A 21,436-nucleotide genomic window follows, 5' to 3' on the forward strand; every position below is an offset into this window, starting at 1 on the left:
CATTTTGTTTCTTGATTTAGCCATTTAGGTAATGACCGAGAAGATGCGGCCTACATGAACATCATTTAGGCGGCCAGCATCATTCGACTACCCAACCGGGTTCTACTACCCTGCTCTCATGAACACAGCACGGAGTTTTACTGTTAGATTTTTGGCTGTTCGCGATGTGTGATGGCGTTTCCTTGGACGAGATGATGATTTTGGCGAGAAAAAGATTGCGTGAGTTATATACTTAAAACTGTTTAATTATTCTTTTACTTATTTTAAAAATGTTTTTTTTTTTTTTTTTTTTTTTTTTTCATTTACAGGTTCTAACCTTCAGGTTCCTACATATGAAAAGTAATGTTCTTTCAAGAAAGTCAACGAGGTCCCTTATCCCTTGTGTGCTAATCCAATGGCTGCTACCCTTGAATCTCCCTATTTAGCTCCTTACACAGTTTGTACCAATACCTCTTGGTTTGAGGTATTGGTTTTTGTCGCTACAATCTTATAGAAAATTATTGTCATCCAATTAAATGTTCATTCTGCTTACAGGGTAATCCTTCGCTACTGATCATGGACTTCTTTGGTGAAACTGAAAACCGACGAGAGAATGCTGTAATCCAAGACTGATAAATTGTGTAGTTAGATTAAATTACAAGTGCATTTCTGGGCTCCCTTCTTTTCTGTGGCCCCGTTTCCCTAACTAACCACTAACCAACGCCCGCCGGTGGTCACTCACCCGCTGTGAAACCAGGAGGAGGGGAGGGCTCTGGTTGAACGGGGACTTGGAAGGCGCATGATCCGACGAAAACTTTTAGAGGGTCATGAGTCTAACCCGGAAGCCTATTATGACTAATCGCTCCCCAGTAAAACTTGCCTCGCACTCTTCTCTCTTCTTCCATTTCCAGGTAATCTCCCTGGATCTACGCCGACACTGCATGTGCGAGTTTTAGCAAGTATCCGCCACCCAATTTGACAAAAAAGTGATAGTTTGTTTTCACGGAAATTTCGTCAGACGGTTACAAAATTTCTAATTCAACAACCTCATGTTGAAATTTGCATCTAGTCTACTGATGTAAATTGTGATTCTTTAAGCTTGATTAATTTAGTTGATGTGTTAGAAAGCAATTCTGGGTAGCTTAACAATTGAACTAATCCATTTTTTCTGGATATTTTGGTTTTAGATCACTTTGTTGTTTTTAGATTTTCTTGTGATCTATCTTCAAAATATTCTGAAAAAGCGAATTAGTTCAATTTATTGGCTACTTACAATTTTTCTAACACATCTCCTAAATAATCAAGCTTAAAGAATCGCAATTTTCACCAGTAGACTAGATGCAAATTTCTACTTGAGATTGTTGAACTAGAAATTTTTTAACCGTCTGACGCAATTCGTGAAAACAAACTATCACTTTTTTGTCAAATTGGGTGGCGGATTACTTGCTAAAACGCCTCGCACAAAAAAAAATTGTCTCGAACCGGACGCTCTGTTTAATGAATTATTTATTTTGTAAGTTTTCCAGAATAAAAATGAGTTTTACATATAAATGAATTACCAGTTTATTTATTCAATAATAAATTTTACATATTACAGATATTTGTTGGGAAATGGGAGTTTAAGGAATAGATGTTGTTGGGAGTTTAAGGAATGGATGTTGTTGGGAGTTATAGGATTTAAGGAATGGATGTTGGTGGAAGTTATGGGGTTTGAGAAATAGATGCGGTTATATAGGTAGGTATATGGATGTGATAAGACAAAGGATTTAATTTTTACCTTATTAAAACAAACCACAACTTCTTCTAGTTAATGAAAATCATTTACACCCCCCCCCCCCCAATCTCCTCCTCGCTGGTTTCCCAATCGCGAAGGCATGTTTATTATTTGTACAACGTAAAAATTCCCCGTATTACTATTTTTTTCATTCTCAACATATAAACGGTTAACTTCATAGACGCAAATAGCAATTAAACAAAATACTGGATGTAACTTATGTAGCACAACACCAGCGATTCAACACCAAGGAACTTTTCTGTTCCTTTTCAACATAAAAACGGTTAACTGCATAGACACAAATTACAATTAAAACTGGATGCAACTCTTGTGCACAACACCAGCAGTCCGGCACCAAAGAACAGCAACAGCATAACTCGAATGACCGACACCAGCACCTCAGTCTGCATGCAACAGCTCACCTCACCGTTCACTAGCTGGCTGCACAAAATTCATGTACTCATTGGACTGCAACAAAGAGGCTCAGATCTCAAGAGGCTGTTAATCCTACTAGGAGAAAAAAAATCAATTACTATCAGAAAACAAAGGGACATGTAACACAAGAAAATAACAGAAGCATAGTTAAACTAAGCAATCTCTAAGAATTACTTTTGAAAACATAACAAAGGAATCAACAGTTGGCAAGCTTTTAATACAGTCTTAACTGAAAAGTCAACAGATATGAAGCAAAGAGATAGTCATCAACTAAGTACATGTGTAGCCTTACTGTAAAAAAGTTGATCAACTTAATTACTTTGAATAGTTCGGAAGTGTTTCTGCATGTGACGAAAGCTACAAACGGTAGAGGTAGCAAGACTGCAAGAGGAACACCTTTCAACAGCTGGCTGCAACAAATCACACTGCACAGCACATTGGAATGCCATGAAGAAGCTCAGACTTCACCATGCTGTTAGTAGAAAAATAAAAACTCAATTATTATCGGAAACAAACTCATCAAATAACAAAACATGTAACCTTAGGGTTACACCAACATGATCACTGTTACTGTTGTGAAGTATTTCTACATGTGACGAAACACACAGCTGGTACGTGCAGCAAGAGACGACATTTTGGGAAACAGCAGTTTCAGGCCACATGAACAGATGGAATTGGCAAGTTTAAATTGTAGGCTATTTTATCTGTAAATGCACAACACAAAAAATTTGCATTTAATAGCCTTAAATGAATACAAGCATAAGTTACCATTTTTATGACGAATAATGTCAGGGAAAATAAGTTGCGATGACTCAGTCACTCAGATCGTCGAGGCCGGTCGAGGCTGTCAGACTGTCAGCAGCCATCTTGAAAGCAAGGCGCAACATTGCCATTATCAGTTTTACAATTAAACACTCCGCACCTGGCATCCCTGCTAAGAGCCAATTAGCCAAAGCGCCAAAAGTTTGACTGTGTGAAGTGTGAACTGTGAATATAAAATGTTCTCTGTTCAGCATCATAACCGGCTGGGCTTGACGACTAATTTAAAAATAAAATTGTGTTAGAATCTTTAATAAAGAAAAACCCGTTCCAGATCCGAGATCAACAGTGACAAGTCTATAGAATCTCCATGATTAAGAAAACACTTCAGCACACCTTATCTTTATTAATGCTCCGGTTCCGATAGACTGTTTTTTTTTTTTTGTTTACTTTTTATACAGAAAAAAGAATTACAAACCAAGAGACAGGATAAAAGCGATAAAAGATAAGTTGTTTGGGATTTTTCTTTATCGTCACGCAGCTAAAATTCGACCGGGCTAGTGAAAAATCACAAATGCAAGTCAAATAAAAGAACGTGTGGTAGGGAACGTACTGGCGCACCATCAGAGACCAGTAGTTCACTATGCAGTTTGCAGATTGCACGAAGTAATCATTCCAAAATTTCTGGTAGTCGTACATGAAGTACTGGTCGCAGCCGCCACAGATGTCCCCAGTGACCAAGCCATAACCATTGTCAGATACCTGCGTTAGCATTTAGCAAGGTACCCCCCGAAGGGTTGTTTGCGATGCAAAACATGGCAAAACAGGATATGACTGATGATTGTTTGCCGTGCAAAACAGGATATAACCTTCAAATGTCTGAAAAAAATACACTATCTTTAATCTAAAATTATCCTTTTCAATAAGGTTTAGTTCAAATTTCAAATACATAGTGCGTGCTTAAATAGCATCACGGCATATTAACATGGTGCTGCTTGACTGCTCTCTCACATTTTCATTACATTTTAATTTCAATTTGCAAGAGAGATTCTCTCTAAGCCCATGAAGAGAGTAATAAAATAAATACAGTCAACTGTCAACTGTCAACTGATGTGTGTGACTGCACTTTGCAATGCTTTAATCTTTAAATTATAATCTCTTTAACTTGAAAAGGCCTTGTCACATTTCCAAGCAGTTACTAAAGGTTGCCTCATTGATGCAATGTCCGAGGTTAAACTCAAAACTGAACAAACAATAGAATGTCTTCATGACGGAATCATGTGAACCTCACGTCATACACACACACATTTTTCCGTTAAATAGATATCCTTTTTGTTTTATATTTGACGTGACGACAGCGTTAGACTTATTAGCTAGCAGAGCAGTGTCAAGTTTTTGACGAACGTTGGACGGAAAAGCCTTCAGGAATGATTGGCAAAGACGATAAAAATCTCTTACAGCTTACAGGGCACGTCCTGTCCATCAAACTTGTGATATCTCTCGTTTCGAGATGTGGACCAAATAGCTAGCAAGTTACACAATTTCAGAGCATTGGAGATTCGAGATGCAATAGGCACTCGTGCATATTTACTGCTCCGAGTCATCAAACAATTCTCAACGACAAATAATGATAAGAAGTCGTATATTTGAGACTAGACTCTAGGTTGACAATCCATCTGTTCTCATTCTAGTTTTATTGATCGCCAGGATTACACATCTCGGCGGGCCAATTAGATAAACTAAAACTCCGCTCGGGATGAATCGACTTGTAAACGCCTTTTTAATAGCGGCCGTTGTTTTAACGAGCCTGGTTGCTATTTCCTCGACCTTGTCGGTAAAAGGTAAAGTCTTGGCCAACGGTAAACAAGGTAGTTATGATCCTTTCGACCCGGATCTGCCTTCTTGGAGAGCCGACAACGGACCTTCGGCGGTTGACTGGAACGATGAAGTATACCGACTACCAGGCGATCTTCTGCCCAGCGTCTACACCTTACGACTTCTGCCTTTCATAGAAGAAGGCAATTTCACCACCGATGGCCACGTTACAATCTTCGTCGACTGCGTCAACGATACGAAAAACATTGTGTTGAACAGCATCGACATTGACATTCATAAAGCGACAATCACGGTAATTTTTAAAAAAATCTCATTTACAGTACTTTTTGGTTAGGAGCTACCAACTAAACCGGTTTCTTTTTTTTAAATTAAAGGTACTAGATTTAGATACCAACAGTCCGTTGGCTGTAGTCGGTCTTGAAGACTTGCAGTCGACTCTCCAGAAAATCGTTATTAAAACAGCCGACAGTTTGAAATCTGGTAATCGCTACAAAATCTCCATGGGATTCACATCCATCCTCAACGATAAGCTGATTGGATTCTACCGCTCGTCCTACGTCGAAGACGGTGTCACTAAGTAAGACCATTTTTTTAAATCTAAATATTATAAGAACGGTTATAGTCGAATAAAATCTATTTACACACAAAAAAAGGTAGATTGAGAATAAATTTTTGTGTGATAGGTTTATGGCCACATCTGACATGGAGCCAGCTGACGCCCGTGTCGCCTTCCCTTGTTTCGATGAGCCCGACATGAAAGCTCGTTTCTCCATCATTTTGGGTCGCAAAGCATCTTGGGCTGCTTCCAGTAACATGGAAAAAATAGGAACGAATCCAATGTAAGTCATTCTATATTCATTTGTCGACTGTGCTATACAACTTATGAATTATTTTTTTATTTTATTAATCTGGATAAACAGTGATGGCATGCCTGGCTATGTGTGGGACTACTTCGACACGACACCCGTCATGTCAACCTATTTGGTGGCCATGATGGTCTCTGAATTTGTCAGCACTCCTTCCGATCCTTCGTTGAGCAACGTCAAGTTCCGTGTTTTGACGAGGCCAGAACTCCAAGAAAATGCTGCGTAATTATTATTTTTTATTTATTCAAAGCCTTGTATAACTCTGCTATTGATTTTTCTTATCTCAATGCATAGATATGCGGCCAATGTTGGACCAAGGATTTTGGAATTCTTCGAGTCCTTTTTGGGCGTTGATTATCCTTTGGCCAAAGAAGATTTAGCCGCCATTCCGGATTTTGGACCTGGCGCCATGGAAAACTGGGGGCATATTAATTTCAAGTGCGTATCATATTAGCATTTCAATATTTACTTCTCTGTTATTGATCAAGATTATTTTTTTATTTAGAGAGAGTTATCTGATTATTGATGAGAATACGACAGCTGCTAGCAAACAACGCGTTCCGGAAGTCATTGCACATGAATTAGCTCACATGTGGTTCGGTGATCTTGTAACTATGGAATGGTATAATATCTCAAGTCTTGATAGTTTAATTCAGTATACAAATAAAACTATAAAAAATATAATTTTTATTAACTAGGTGGACAAACATATGGCTGAACGAAGGGTTTGCAAGATACCTGCAGTATTTCGGCGCCGATTCGGTACAATGTCACAAAAAATTTGAATCAATGACGTTGTCTTGTTTATGCTTCCGATTTTCTACAATGCCAGGTTGAGCCCAGCTACCGCTTGCACGAGCAATTCGTTGTCAACACATTGCAGAAAGTGTTTGTTACTGATTCCCTCAGCACAACTCACCCGATGAGCGATCCAGAGTTGAAAAGTCACGTTTTCGACACCATTGAATACGACAAAGGCGCTAGCGTGATCCGGATGTCCGCTCACTTCCTTGGCATAGACACTTTCCGCCGTGGCCTCAACCGCTACCTCACTAAACAGTATAATAAAACACACAAAACTCTTGTATTTGATATCGGCCAGAGTAATATTAATGTTGCAACATCTATACAGCTCCTACAGCAATACAATGGAAGAAGATCTCTGGAACACTCTGGAAGAGCAAGCCAACATTGATGGCGTTATCCTACCGGATTCTCTTGCCACTATTATGGCCTCATGGACCCAAACTGAAAATTACCCGCTGATCACGGTCAAACGAACCTACATCGAAGGAGATGGAGCTCTGGTCCTGCAGGTTTGTCCCGAATTCTACCTAGAAAATACTCGTATTAATTCTGAATTTTTATTCTAGAGTCGTTTCTTATTGCCAATCGAAGATAATATCGAGGATGAAGAGACCGTTTGGTGGGTGCCGTTGACCTATACTCACGACTTCAGCCTTCGTCCTACCACCGCCTGGATGTCAACCAAAACCAGACAGCTGGTTTCTCTGGCAGCCACAAAAGACCAGTGGGTCATCTTCAACGTTGACCAGTCAGGTTTCTATCGTGTGGCCTACGACGAAACCAACTACGGACTGATTGCCGACCAACTGATCGCCGATCACAGGCGCATCTCCATCATGAACCGCGCCCAGCTGCTCGACGACGCCTTCGTGCTGGCCAAAGTCGAAAAGATTTCCTACACCATCGCTTTTGATTTGACCCTCTTTTTGAAATACGAGCGGGAATACGTTCCATGGCGCGCTGTCCTCGATGAGCTCAACTACATCGACACCATGTTCTACAAGGAATCCCAGTATGCCGATTGGAAGATTTACATGACCTCGTTGGTGAAACCCTATTACGAATTTGTCGGATTCCAAGAGACGGAATCGGACGCTCATTTGACCATTTTGTCCCGAAACGACGCTTTGAACTGGGCCTGCAAACTGAAGATTGCCGACTGTGTCACCAACGTACAAAGCCAATACGCCGCTTTGATGCAAGAACCAGACATGTACGTATACATCTATTTATTATTGAATTCTCAGACAAACAATAGTTAAAACGGCTTCTTGTAAAAATGAAAACAACAGGAGGTTGTCGCCGAATCAGAGAAACTTTATCTTGTGCGCCGGAGTAGAAAACGGCCGTCAACCCGAGTGGAATTTCGCATATGATCAGTATCGCTCAACAGACAATGGCAATTTCCTTGTCGCCATGACGTGCACCAGAGAGAGCAGCATCATCTACGAGTACGAAACTTTTGTTTTTTATTGTGTAGCTATTAAACTGATTGATTTTGGGTGTTGTATACAGTTTGCTGAGCAAGATGTTGGATCCCAACTCGATTCGATCCGAGGATGTCGACACGCTTTTTGGCAATTTGGCCGCTAATCCGATTGGAAACACCATGGCTCTGGATTTCTTAACTCGGCGCTGGAATGATATCGAAAAAGCGTACGCTAGTCTATAAATACTATTTCGAAAAAAGTGGCGCGAATAACAAAAGTCAAACTATGTGTCTTTCATCCACAGATTGGGAACAAGCCATTTTGTTTACTTCTTCCGATCGCTGTGTGACCGCCTTAACACACCAGCCCAATACGATCAGGTATAAATTCGTCAGAGTCAGATTGTGAATTCATCCTGAATATAGACAATTCACTTAAATAACCCTTGAATGGAATTTTTAGATGATCAAATTGCGCGACGATCACATCGATATTCTGAATTCGACTACGGTCGAGCAAGGCCTTGATATTGTCCGAGCTAACGTTGAATGGATGACTCTAAACCAAGAGGAAATCGGCGGATGGCTCAAAAACCCTTCGACAGCGACGGCATTGCCTACAACTGAGCCAACCACCGTGACCACAACGGAGATCGTGATAGTGACAACTACGGTAGAACCTGGAACTGAAGACACTACTACATCGACCGCTTCTTCCACGGCCTCCTCGACCACTACCCCAGCACCGACCACTACTACCCCGGCACCAACCACTACCACAGCACCAACCACTACCGCGGCACCATCATCATCTGGTGCCACTATTCAACCCTACTTGTGTCTTACACTCCTATTTGCTGTCTTTGGTCGTTGGATTCTCCATAACTAAGCTTTTGGAATAACTACTATGAAGAGTAAATTTTTTTATCGAACTCTTGCAACGGAAAAATCCAGCAAATTTACTTGTGCCATTTTTCCTCATTAAACGATTGAGGGGAAAATAAAAAGATTACGATAGACGATTGAGTATACCAATAATCCAATATACTACGTTCCAATCAGAGATTTTCTATCTTCGTCTCTATTCATAATAAATAATAAAACAGCGAAAATATCAAGTGTTTCTAAAGAAAATAATGCGTAACATGAACCTCCAAAAACCCCTGCATTATTAGGATATACATGCAACGTAACCGTGTACAATAATAGGCTATCAACGCGATAAAATATTGCCTGGTGTACAAGTATTATATCTTAGACTTTCAAGGTTGGACACAAAAGCTAGGTAGTGCTGAAAGTAATCCAAGTCGATATAAATGCGCTTCGTAAAGCCATAAAACTTTTGGATTTGGTACACAGATTATTACAAATTTATGATCTGGATACATTCACCTCAATTTATTAGGGAGAAGAGACTGCTGAAAAAAAAATATAACTAATTTTTGCCTAAATTTGTCCATGAAAAAGTTCCTTTCCCATTCGAATGACAGCGTTGCATCACATTATTATCACTTAATTAAGCAATACCGGTCTGAGCCTTCATAATGAGCGATGAACCCGGATCTGTTGTTGTGATCTATCTATACGATCTTTGGTTATTAATGTATGTAGACTTTGGCGCGGGAAGTTTGAACTGTTTGTTAGTTATGTTAAGTTAACCAATGACTAGACTTTATTAAAGGAACTTGCGATAAGGCTGTTTTCGCTGTTGTTTGTTGCGAGTGATTCGAGGAAATTTCAGCTTTATTTTTAATTCTTTTTTAAATTGAGACAAGAAGGAAGCAAATAATAAATTTCCCTTTGGGTTTGCATGAGTTTATCGAGTCAAGCGCTGACCTGGATATCTAATAGATGTTTGTATCATGAATTGATAATATATACTTCAACATCCTGTATTATTGAACAAGTTCCGTCTTGGCGTCGCAGCATTATATACCACACGACTGGCACCATCTCGATACTTGTACAGGTCCACCGGTCCACTCAAGATTACAGAACTTTACTGTTATCGCTAAACATATTGGCCTGCGTCAAAGGTGAACTGTAATAGATTCGATGTAGGTATTTTTTAAAGCAAGAGTCTAGTGTACACTAATAAGATGAAATGCATTGTGACTCAATTTCTTCAATTATTTCCTCATTAAAGTTTTGATTAAAACAGAGGAGGATTCTTGAAAATATATTACGACGTTTAGCCCCGCGTTTGGCCAATGCTCAAAGCACCGGCCATTTGGACAATGAAAAATCCGACACATCATGATTGTATAGCATCTTCCCCTATTCGTGCATTTTCTCCCTCTTCCCATTCTTTCATTTTGTACAGGGTCGTTCATTTAGCCGGTGATTACGTCTATTGGATTCATTCCTGACACTGATAAGAAATGTAGCCTCAAATAATCAAGCACAAGTTTTTCACGTGACAATCGTCATGTCGGTTATATGAACGCAGCCGCTGTGAAAATGAGTGCAGTAAGATCGATAGCGGGACTGATCACTCTTGGACGTCTTCTGCTCCTCTACATTTTAGGTAAGACATTCGTTCGGTTTTCTTTACGAATTTTAGTATTTCCTCACTCAAAGACATGCTAACAATTTACGCATCTCGTAACCACCATATAATAACATTTTCAGTTATTCACTTATTTATTAGTCCATCAGTTTTGATTGCACATTTAATTTCAATATACGACATTAATTCTTATTAGAAGAGAAATGGCGGCATTCCAACGCGGTCTTATTGCTCTCGTCTTGGCCTTTTGTTTGACGGTGTCAAATGGATCTATTAAGCAGCAATGGGGAGATGAAACTATTGTGAGAACGGCTAACTTAATTGATGATGAAATTGAGATGATGGAGCCACAAATTGTACCTGAACCGGAAGACGGAAGTACTTGGTGGTACACTCCATCGAGAAAGGCTCATATTCACAAGCACCGGTACAGCAAAGCCATTAGGAACTTGCAACAGGAATATAACAAAAAGAGAACCAATAGCAAGCAAGGTGAAGACATGCGCTTGCCTGGCGATATCATTCCCATCACGTACAATATTCGAATGCTCCCGTTCGTTGAATTAATTGCATCCGGAAATTTCACTACCGACGGCTACGTCGAAATCGTCGCCGAGTGCGTCACAGCGACCAGTAACATTTCCATCAACAGCGCTGATCTTGACATTAAAATAGGAACCATTTCCGTACGTTATTTTAACTGCGTTAATAAAAATTTAAATAAAATAGCTCTAATAAACACAATTTCTTTTAAAAAATTCAGATCTTGGACATGGAAAGCAATAGTCCGATTGCGATGGTCAATTTCATTGACGAGCAATCGTCTCGTGAAATCGTAACTATTCAGACGGCCGTTCCACTCGCTGTTGGTAAACGGTACAAAATTTCCATGAGTTTCCTTTCGACTCTCAATAACGAATTGCGAGGCTTCTATCGCTCCTCTTACGTAGAGGAAGGAGAAAGAAAGTAGGCAACAATTTATTCTCAATATTGTGAATGTTAATAAGTTCTTAATCAATTTGAATTGAAGGTGGTTGGCCGTAACTCAGTTCGAATCAACCGACGCTCGTCGAGCGTTTCCCTGTTTCGACGAACCGAGTATGAAAGCCAATTTCACAGTTACCCTGGGTCGGAAGGATACAATGACGTCTGTCAGCAACATGCCTCAAACCAAAAGTGGGCCCATGTGAGTTGAGAATTGATTCACTTGTATACGCCCAAAACAGAAATTATATCAAACAAGTTGGTACTGAAACAAATTTTTTTTTTTGCAGAGCTGGAATGACCGGATACGTCTGGGATTATTTTGCCCCTTCCGTTAAAATGTCTTCCTATTTGGTCGCCTTTTTGGTATCTGACTTCATTAACATTCCAGCCAAGCCGGGAGTCAGTAATGTGCAATTCCGCATCTGGGCTCGAGCAAACGCTGCAAACATCACTTAGTACGTTTTTATTATTTTGCGAATAAAAATGAGCTTATTCGATTTCAATAAGTTATTTTGTGTTAATGGTTTTAAAAGGTACGCCATCGACATTGGACCCAGAATTTTAGAATATTACGAAAGCTATTTCAGCATCGACTATCCATTAGCGAAACAAGATATGGCCGCCATTCCTGATTTTGCAGCTGGTAATTTTTTAAATATCCCAATTAATGGGTACATTTGACATCTTTATCTTTCACTGTATAGGTGCTATGGAGAATTGGGGATTGATTACATACAGGTAATTGAATTAAAGCGTCACCATTTTCAAATGCGTTAACATTTCGCGTATTCGATTTTCATCCTTAAAGAGAGCAGGATTTACTCATCGATACTGAGACGGCCAGTGCCCGACAGAAACAGCGAGTGGCAATTGTGATGGCTCACGAGTTGGCTCACCAATGGTTTGGTGATTTGGTGACCATGGAGTGGTGGAACGCAATTTGGCTCAACGAAGGCTTCGTAATTATACCTTATACAAGTCAAAAGTTCCTATGGTAGTAATATAGATATCTTACAATTTTCACTTGCAAAGGCATCTTACATGGAGTTCATCGGCACTGATTCGGTATAATCGACTATCAAATGTGAACTACGGTAGTACTCAGAACATCAAAATCATCTAACATTTTTACGAACAAAAGGTGGAGCCCGACTTCAAAATGAACGACCAATTTGTCATAGAAAATCTGCAATACGTTTTCGGAATCGATGCCTTGGAAACGTCTAGACCGATTAACATCGAAGTGAACACACCGGAAGAAATTTCATCGCTCTTCGATGCCATTTCTTACGAAAAAGGTACATGATAAAAATAAGCAAATCATTAATTGCAGTTCAATTGGTAGAATCATTTCATTTTTAACTTCAACTATAGGATCGTGTGTTGTTAGAATGTGCGCCGATATGTTGGGCATTGAGACTTTCAAACGCGGACTGAATCGCTATCTCAGTACCAAGTACGATTATTACCGTAAAAATATCATATTTAGCGGAACGGAATTTTGTATTGGATGATTGATTTTCCCTAGTGCTTATGGTAACGCCCAACAAGATGATCTCTGGCAAGCAATGCAAGAACAGGCTGACGAAGAAGGCATCGTTTTACCCGCTACCGTCAAAGAGATCCTTGACACATGGACTTATAAAATGGGATACCCAGTCGTCACAGTGACGAGAGATTACGCAACTGGAGGTGCACTGGTAACTCAGGTATATGACGACACAATATCTCATATTCTATGTTTACTCTGTAGTCTGTAGAGGAGCGTTACAAAAATTTATTTAACGTTTACAGGAAAGATTTTTGTTGAGAAAAAGCAACACACCGGAGGTCGACCCGACCGTCTATCAGTGGTGGGTTCCTCTCACTTACATCAACTCCAAAGTTAACGTTGCTGAAAAGTTGAGCGAATGGATGTCGAAAGACGAAATCAGTGTTTCGCTGAGCAACCTTGGGGCAAGTGCCGATCAATGGGTCATTTTCAACGCCGACCAACAAAGTTTGTCCTATTATTTCAAATGCAAATATTCGACATTTATTTGCTCATTCGATTATTTCAAATCTTAGACTACTACCGCGTCGCCTATGACAAGGATAATTACCGTCTAATCACTGAGCAGCTTATGGAAGATCACGAACAAATCGTCCCCAACAATCGAGCCCAGCTGCTAGACGACACTTTCATCCTTGCGTCAGTTCACACGGTCCCTTACAAAAGAGCCTTGGACTTGTCGTTGTATTTAGCGCAAGAAAAGGAATACGTTCCCTGGAACGCTGTCCTGGCTGAATTCAACTACATTGACTCAATGTTGCACAATCAAGCACAGTTTCCCGATTGGACTGTAATAATACGAATGAAGTTATTTTCAATGATTATTCTTTTAATTACATTTTTCTACGTAGATTCACTTGACCAAATTGGTGACTCCGTATTACGAACACGTCGGATTTCAAGAATCCAAGACGGATGCACAGCTCACCCTCTACGCTCGCACTGACGCAATGAGCTGGGCCTGTAGACTGAAAATCGCAGACTGTGTCGATAACTCCAAAGCCAAATACGCAGAGCTTATGAGAGACCCAGACAATAACACGTAAGCAAATATGATTGGAATGAAATATTCGACAAAGAACCAAAAATTATTGTTTCATTTATAGGATTTTGTCAGCCAACCAGAAGAGCGTCATCCTTAAAACAGGTGTGGAAAACGGCGGCCAGGCCGAATATGATTTCGCATTCAATCAATACACAAGCAAATATGATACGTCCTTCCTCATCGCTGCAACTAGCAGCAAAGATTCTTCCCGTCTTAACAAGTATGAAAAAAATCAATAACTTTTTTTAAAAATATCGAAATCTAATTTTGACTCTCAGTTTGCTGGAGAAAATGTTAGACAGTGAATCTGGTATTCGGCTCAGCGACGTCAACACTTTGTTTAATAACGTCGCGTCTAATCCGTTGGGAAACCTCATCGCTACTGATTTCCTTGTCAATCGATGGAATGACATAGAGAATTCTTGGTAAGTGTATGACTTGAAAAATGAAAATTCCCCGGTTATTTAAACTGGAACTTTTGACTAGGTTGGGAACCAATTATTTCGTAAATTTCTTCCGCGACGTTTGCAACCGACAAAACACGCAGAAGCAATTGGATACGGTGAGTTTGAACTTACAAGGCAAATCCTATCCAATGAATAACGTTCACATTATTGACGGTTGTTCATTTTACAGTTATTGAAGTTGCGAGCTGACCATTTCGATATTCTGGGAAATTCCAAAACAGTCCAACAAGGCTTAGACATCGTCACAGAGAACATTGTCTGGATGGATCTGCATCAAGACGAAATCGGAAACTGGTTGGCCGATCCGTCAGCGACAGAACCCTCGTCACCTACCGTAGAAACTACTCCGACTACTATCCCAACAACTACTCCGACTAAAACCCCATCAACTACTGTTATCCCGACAACTTCTTCAACAACACAATCGACAGTATCCAGTACAACTGCCTCACCTACAACAACTACCCAAGCAACAACCACTCCTTCAGCCGCCAGTGGAATCGTAAAAATGAACGCTGCTTTCATTTTTGCCGTGATGTTACTAGGGAAATTTATTGTGCATTAAACCAATTAAAAAAGTGCTACAACGAGTAGGTGCCGGTGTGGCGGCAGGTCCCTCTTGGTCAATAAATTGTCTTGTTGCACTTTGCTTCAAGTGTTTAAAAAGTTCAAATATAAAGTTTAAAAGTTCAAGTATTTCGAACGTGACCCACAGAAAAAGTTGTGGGGTTCAAAAAACATAAAACAGGCCTGATCTTCAGTCGTTCGACAAATGAGATTTTAAGTGATCCCTTACCGAGATAAAACCAAAACGGAGAGAGAAAACAGTTGCAGTCAACCGCCTATCTCAGGAATAAACGTACTCTCGCGTACCCCGTGACTACGTAACGATTTCAAATCAACGCCACCAAAAACTATCAAATAAAAGAAGAATAGAGATCAATTTTTTCCTACCTTTATGCCTGGGAAATACAGCCAGGCATCCACTGATCCAGGTGCTCCATCCATCCGCTGAAAAGTCGAATCCACCAGGCAGGATAGGGTAAAAAGGGTGTCCTCGTGAATACACCCACATTCACATGGGCGTACACGAGGACATTGAAAGAAAGGGAGAGGAAGGAAGAGATTCGTAATTCGATTGCATTCCAATGCAATGGGGTGTTTTTTATCTAAATGAAAAATAGAAAATGAGTTACAAAAAAATATTGACAGAAACGTCAGGAAAAGTTGAAAATGAGACACTGGGTAAACCCTAATTGTAAATAAATGGGAGAATCAAAGGTTTACATGTAATGCACTGCATTGATGCAGGTAATGCAGCATTAAAATATCTAGTAGATCACAGGTCAATAAAAGTAAAGGAAATCATTACCCTGGAAGCGATGATCCTGAGATTGTTGCTGATGACAGGTTATTAATACCTGCACAAAAACAACTTGCATACTGTGTGGTTATGATGGCAGGCCCTGGCCTTAAATCTGCAAAAAAAGAAAAATGTTACATACCGGTAGTACAAACAAACTGCCATGAATCGACAGGGCAAATGCCATAATATATAAATGCTAGTCAGGACCTTGTGTCCTAATATTTCAGATTTGGACTAGGTTTAACTCATCTATAGCTCCCACAATCATTCTATTTGTATTCTTTTATTTATAGTTTTGTAGTGTTATTTACCCGCTAAACACTTAAACAGCATGAAGAACACGGTTATCAAAAATCTTGAACTTTGTCTCTGACTGTTTCGAAAGCAGAGCAGACGACACTTTACGAAGTTACGATATCGATAGAAATTTATACAAATTTTATTCAAATCGTTCAAAAACGATAATAGGGAATAAGTTGAGGGAATAAGTTTTAGTTTAATTTAATACCATTTCTGTTTGGTGTATAATTCCCAGTAGAGGCAGTTCCCTAGGCCCAAGGCCACTAGCGTAGCGAAGTTTAATCGATCGAATCCAACACGACGATCGAAAGTTCGAGATCAAGCAAATAAAAGTCACTTAATGCATGCACTTAATCATGTTGAGCAACTTTCGGAAAATTTATTGTCAGCACCATCATGCTGATGCTGTTATGCAATATAATGTATTTGTTCGCGATAGGAAAACCAAACAATAAGATGGCAACGGATATTTTTTTAAATGGTGACAGCTGATGACTTTTAATGCACATTTGACAGCTAGGATTACTTAAAAATTTAGACAAAGCCATATAGATTTCAGACCAGCATATGCTTTTTCGATGGCAAACAAATAAGCTCATTGTCATCTTCGTCGGGATCATTTTTATCTTTCCGTTTCGTCAAGTGATAAAGGAAAACTTATAAGGCTAAACAATTGACGTTTAAAATTTATTCGAGTGAAAGTGACTCTCACTCGACTTTGACAAAGTGGCAGATCATTGTCGTTTTTACGTCGTCAATTAATCGTACCAGCAAATTTTGGTTTCCCCGACATGCAGCAACGAAGCTTCGTGTTCCTTTTGGCTGTGGCTTGTTTACTGCAAGTAGAAAGCTCGTCGCCCAAATCACGACCAGTATTATCTTCCGCTCAGCAGTATCCATCAACACTGGAATTGTCTGAAGATGGGTTAAGTCTGATGGAGCCGGCCATCGTGCCCGAACCGGAAGACGGTGGCCGGTGGTGGTACACTCCATCGCGCAAAGCTCACATCCATTCCGGCAAATCCAAAAGCCGATTGATGCAAAGTCTGATGCTGTCCAACAAAGTCGACGAAGATTTGCGCCTTCCTAGCGACGTCTTGCCAAGCAACTACACCATTCGGTTGCTACCGTTTATCGAAGAAGGAAATTTTACCACCGATGGCCATATCGACATCTTCGTTGACTGCGTTCGAGATACCAATAGCATTTCCATGAACGCGGCTGATATCACTTTTAAAAAGTTGTCTATTTCGGTAAAAATACGACTAAAACCGTCCCTTCTTTGTATTTTCTCAATGGCTCGACTTCCGATTTAAGGTGCTGGACCTCTCCAACAATAATCCACTGACGATGGTCGATTTTATTGACGAGCAGAGCACTCGAGAAATCGTCACCATTCGTACGGCTGAAAAGTTGATGGCTGGCAAACGTTACAAGATCTCGATGGACTTTGTTTCCATTTTGAACGACGAACTCCGCGGCTTCTATCGCTCTTCTTACATGGAGAACGGTGTCCGGAAGTATGTTTCCAATGTAAATCAGATTGGGTGGTCTCGTGCATATCTGAACTTTTTCTGTTTTCCTTATGTGTGCTCAGGTGGTTGGCTGTAACTCAAATGGAAGCCCCATCAAACACCCGTCGAGCATTTCCTTGCTTCGACGAACCGAATATGAAAGCCGAGTTTTCCATCATTCTCGGACGGAAGACAACCATGAGGACTGCAAGCAATATGAACATTATTTCCTCCACCCCAATGTCTGTCATTCTAATATAGTCTATATAATTCTTTATTCTAGGTTCTTTATTTATACCCCTATTATGTTTTTTTGTATACGCAGTGAGGGAATGCCCGACTACGTTTGGGACTACTATGAAACAACTTTGAAAATGTCGTCCTATTTGGTGGCCTGTTTGGTGTCGGAATTTGAGGATGTTGCAACAACTACGTCCCACCGAGTTCCGTTCCGTCTCTGGGTGAAGCCAGAATCTCGCGATCTTGCTGGGTAGATATTTCTTGACCAAAATTATATAAGCTGTTTATGCTCCTGTGCGTTATGATACATGTTGTTAATTATTTTTCAAATATATTTTAATAGATATAGCTTGAGCGTTGCTCCTGGTATGCAAGAATTCTACGAGAGCTACTTCAAAATAGCCTATCCGCTACCTAAACAAGATTTGGCCGTAATTTAGACATGACAATATGATTCTCTTTTAGGTTATACAATCATCATGTTTCTCTTGTGTATTTTTAGGCGATTCCAGACTTTTCAGCAGGTACATGTTTATCTGTCTCTTTATTTATTCAGCACTATCAGTAGATAGGTCATATGCTGGTGGCATTTACTTACACTGTTTGTTTATCTATATCTCTTGGCAGGGGCTATGGAAAACTGGGGATTGGTGACATACAGGTCAGTTACATAAACATGTATAATTCACGTAACTTCGCGTAATAAAAATGTAATATGTAATATAGGGAAAGCGCCTTGCTTATTGATGTCCCACGCGAGAGCAGAAGCCGGAAGCAGAGCGTAGCTGATATCAACGCTCACGAATTAGCTCACCAATGGTTTGGCGACTTGGTGACAACCGACTGGTAAATAACTTCTTGTAAAAAAAAAGAATGATCCCTTTAAAAAATACTGCTAATCACATTTGATGTTTGAATTTCATAGGTGGAGTATTATTTGGTTGAACGAAGGCTTTGCTACTTATGTAGAATTTCTTGGCACGAACGCGGTAAATTTCTTAAATTAAAATCCGTAGAAATGAATGAACTGCTGTCGAGCTGAATGATTTGACGCTTGATGGCTATGGTTCGCATAGGTGGAACCTGATTTCAGAATGCTCGATCAGTTTGTCGTCCGTGAACTGCACTATGTCTTCGGTGTTGACGCCCTGGAGACGTCCAGACCCATTAATTACCCAGCGACTACTCCGGATGAGATCACTCGAATGTTTGACGCCATTTCCTATGACAAAGGCATTTGACATATTTTTCATTTCATTATAATTTAACCTTTTCAATGGCTCTTTATTCCCTTGTCATAGGATCCTGCATCATCCGAATGGCCGCTGATTTCATTGGGTTGGAGACGTTCAATCGGGGTCTCACTCGCTATCTCAACGCCAGGTAGCAATCAATAAGCACTATGAGATTATTAATGGATTCCGATCATGAATCAAATCTATACGATAATGACGTGGTATAACGAACACCACATTTACACGTAACGGTAATAGGTCTTATAAAAATGCCGTGGAAGATGACCTATGGTTGGCGTTGCAGCAGCAAGTCGACGAAGACGGAATTAGCCTCCCTACCACCGTCAAGGACATTATGGAAACTTGGACCTTACAAATGGGTTTCCCGCTCATTACCGTGACTCGAGATTACACCACTGGCGGTGCTTCGGTATCGCAGGTAAAAATCTGGATAGAAAATTTGGTATCCAGTGTGCCATTATTAACTCCGTTTCTGATTTGTCATTCAGGATCGATTTTTGATCCGCAGAAATCCCAACTCGACCGATACCCACGTCTACAGCTGGTGGGTACCGTTGACTCACACCAACGGAGGCGATTTGCTGGTGCGCAAAACAGAATGGATTTCCAAAGACCAACCATCCACAACGATTGGCAATCTCGGAGCTAGTTCAGATAACTGGGTTATTTTCAATTATGACCAGCAAAGTAAGCGCAATTAAGTTGTTGAATGAATTGCCAGACTCTCAGCACACGTTCTACTTTTTGGTTGTACGTATAGATTTATACCGCGTAGCTTACGACAGTGAAAACTATCGTTTGATTGCCCAACAACTCATGGTCGATCATGAACGAATCTTGGACAACAACCGTGCCCAGCTACTGGACGACGCTTTCGTGCTGGCCTCTGTCCATTTGCTTCCCTACAAATCCGCCCTGGACTTGTCTCTCTATCTGAAATATGAGAAGGAATACGTGCCTTGGAATGCTGTCCTTTCTGAGCTCAGCTACATCGATTCCATGCTGTACAGCCAGCCACAATACTCGCACTGGCTTGTACATACCGTCAAAACGATTTGGGATTATTGAAATTTGAGCATTAATTCTTTTTTTATCATTTGTTTTTGTCGTAGACTCACATGATGAATTTGGTGACGCCATACTACAGCCACGTCGGTTTCCAAGAGTCGACATTGGATGCGCATTTGACGGTTTTCGCTCGCAGTGACGCAATGAGCTGGGCTTGTAAATTACAAATCGCAGACTGTGTCGACAACTCCAAAGCCAAATACGCGGAGCTGATGAAAGAGCCAGACAACAGCTTGTAATTCAATTGCCTACCATTTATTCAATTAACAAAAACTCATGTCTGGTTCATTCAGAATTTTGTCGCCGAACCAGAAGAGCACCATCCTTAAAACAGGTGTGGAAAATGGCGGCCAGGCCGAATATGATTTCGCGTTCACTCAGTACACAAGCAAATATGACACTTCCTTCCTCATCGCTGCAGCCAGCAGCAAAAATGTTTCGCGACTGAACAGGTATGCGCATCATTTATTATTTATTAGCCATTAGTAGTGCATAATTTTTGTCTGATTAAAATGATTTTATCCGCTAGTTTGCTGAACAAGATGCTGGACAGCGAGTCCGGTATCCGTCTGGGAGACGTCAACAATTTGTTCAATAACGTAGCGTCCAATCCGGTGGGTAACGCAGTGGCCACCGATTTCCTTGTGAATCAGTGGGACGCTATTGAACAATCCTGGTAAGTTCACTACATGACAACCTGTTGAGAACTAATAATAAGAGAATTTGTAACGCGAATAAAAATGGTTAGGTTGGGGACTGGCTATTTCGTCAGTTTCTTCCGTTACGTGTGCAACCGTCAGAACACGCAAGCGCAACTCGACAGGGTGAGTGAATCTCGTCTTTGGCAATATCCAATACACTAACCTAAATTGGGTTATTTAACCTTTCAGTTGCTGGAATTGCGCAACACTCATGTCGACATCCTTGGAAGTTCCAACACCGTCCAACAAGGTATTGACGTCGTTGTCGAGAACATCAAGTGGATGGAACTGCATCAAAATGAAATTGGAAATTGGTTGGCGGACAACATCCCGCCTGCCACAACAACTACCCAAGCAACTCCCTCTTTCGCCAACGGAAATGCAAAAATGAATGCTGCTTTCATGTTAGCGGTGATATTTTTCGGAATGTTTTTCAAGCCTTGAATAATTCAACAGATTTTTGTCCACCGGTAGTTGAGATAATACCCAATCCTTAACCATAAAAGGGGTGTCATCCGCAAAAAGATAAAGCAAATATTTAGTTAT

General features: G+C 40.4%; 2 protein-coding genes, 2 long non-coding RNA genes and 1 pseudogene across 4 annotated transcripts; 3 read left to right on the top strand and 2 right to left on the bottom strand.

The window, feature by feature from the left end:
* Positions 1 to 1,753: 1,753 nt before the first annotated feature.
* On the bottom strand, positions 1,754 to 3,110 carry LOC124315959. Its single transcript, XR_006911727.1, has 4 exons — positions 2,957 to 3,110; positions 2,729 to 2,892; positions 2,508 to 2,660; positions 1,754 to 2,263 (listed from the first exon to the last, which is right to left on the bottom strand). It is a non-coding gene; the product is annotated as an uncharacterized LOC124315959 (long non-coding RNA).
* A 1,493-nt stretch (positions 3,111 to 4,603) lies between these two features.
* LOC124315873 (aminopeptidase N-like) lies at positions 4,604 to 8,948 on the top strand. Its single transcript, XM_046781590.1, has 14 exons — positions 4,604 to 5,075; positions 5,158 to 5,360; positions 5,467 to 5,622; positions 5,704 to 5,871; positions 5,944 to 6,087; positions 6,155 to 6,271; positions 6,348 to 6,411; positions 6,482 to 6,708; positions 6,782 to 6,965; positions 7,023 to 7,669; positions 7,749 to 7,907; positions 7,972 to 8,112; positions 8,191 to 8,266; positions 8,349 to 8,948. Exons 1-14 carry the CDS (start codon positions 4,704 to 4,706, stop codon positions 8,772 to 8,774), a joined length of 3,084 nt encoding a protein of 1,027 aa, XP_046637546.1. The 5' UTR covers positions 4,604 to 4,703; the 3' UTR covers positions 8,775 to 8,948.
* Positions 8,949 to 10,305: 1,357 nt separating this feature from the next.
* LOC124315871 lies at positions 10,306 to 15,094 on the top strand (annotated as a pseudogene).
* Positions 15,095 to 15,151: 57 nt separating this feature from the next.
* Positions 15,152 to 16,183, bottom strand: LOC124315978. The gene is made up of 3 exons (XR_006911764.1): positions 16,123 to 16,183; positions 15,818 to 15,923; positions 15,152 to 15,614 (listed from the first exon to the last, which is right to left on the bottom strand). It is a non-coding gene; the product is annotated as an uncharacterized LOC124315978 (long non-coding RNA).
* Positions 16,184 to 16,788: 605 nt separating this feature from the next.
* LOC124315875 (aminopeptidase N-like) lies at positions 16,789 to 21,430 on the top strand. Its single transcript, XM_046781596.1, has 19 exons — positions 16,789 to 17,364; positions 17,429 to 17,631; positions 17,709 to 17,867; positions 17,951 to 18,115; positions 18,209 to 18,296; positions 18,368 to 18,389; positions 18,493 to 18,526; positions 18,592 to 18,711; positions 18,791 to 18,854; positions 18,942 to 19,098; positions 19,167 to 19,248; positions 19,359 to 19,539; positions 19,610 to 19,808; positions 19,882 to 20,156; positions 20,234 to 20,424; positions 20,483 to 20,641; positions 20,719 to 20,865; positions 20,938 to 21,013; positions 21,080 to 21,430. Exons 1-19 carry the CDS (start codon positions 16,903 to 16,905, stop codon positions 21,332 to 21,334), a joined length of 3,039 nt encoding a protein of 1,012 aa, XP_046637552.1. The 5' UTR covers positions 16,789 to 16,902; the 3' UTR covers positions 21,335 to 21,430.
* The last annotated feature ends 6 nt before the right edge of the window (positions 21,431 to 21,436 follow it).

This window comes from Daphnia pulicaria, chromosome 11 (genome assembly GCF_021234035.1).
Source record: "Daphnia pulicaria isolate SC F1-1A chromosome 11, SC_F0-13Bv2, whole genome shotgun sequence".
NCBI lineage: Eukaryota > Metazoa > Arthropoda > Branchiopoda > Diplostraca > Daphniidae > Daphnia > Daphnia pulicaria.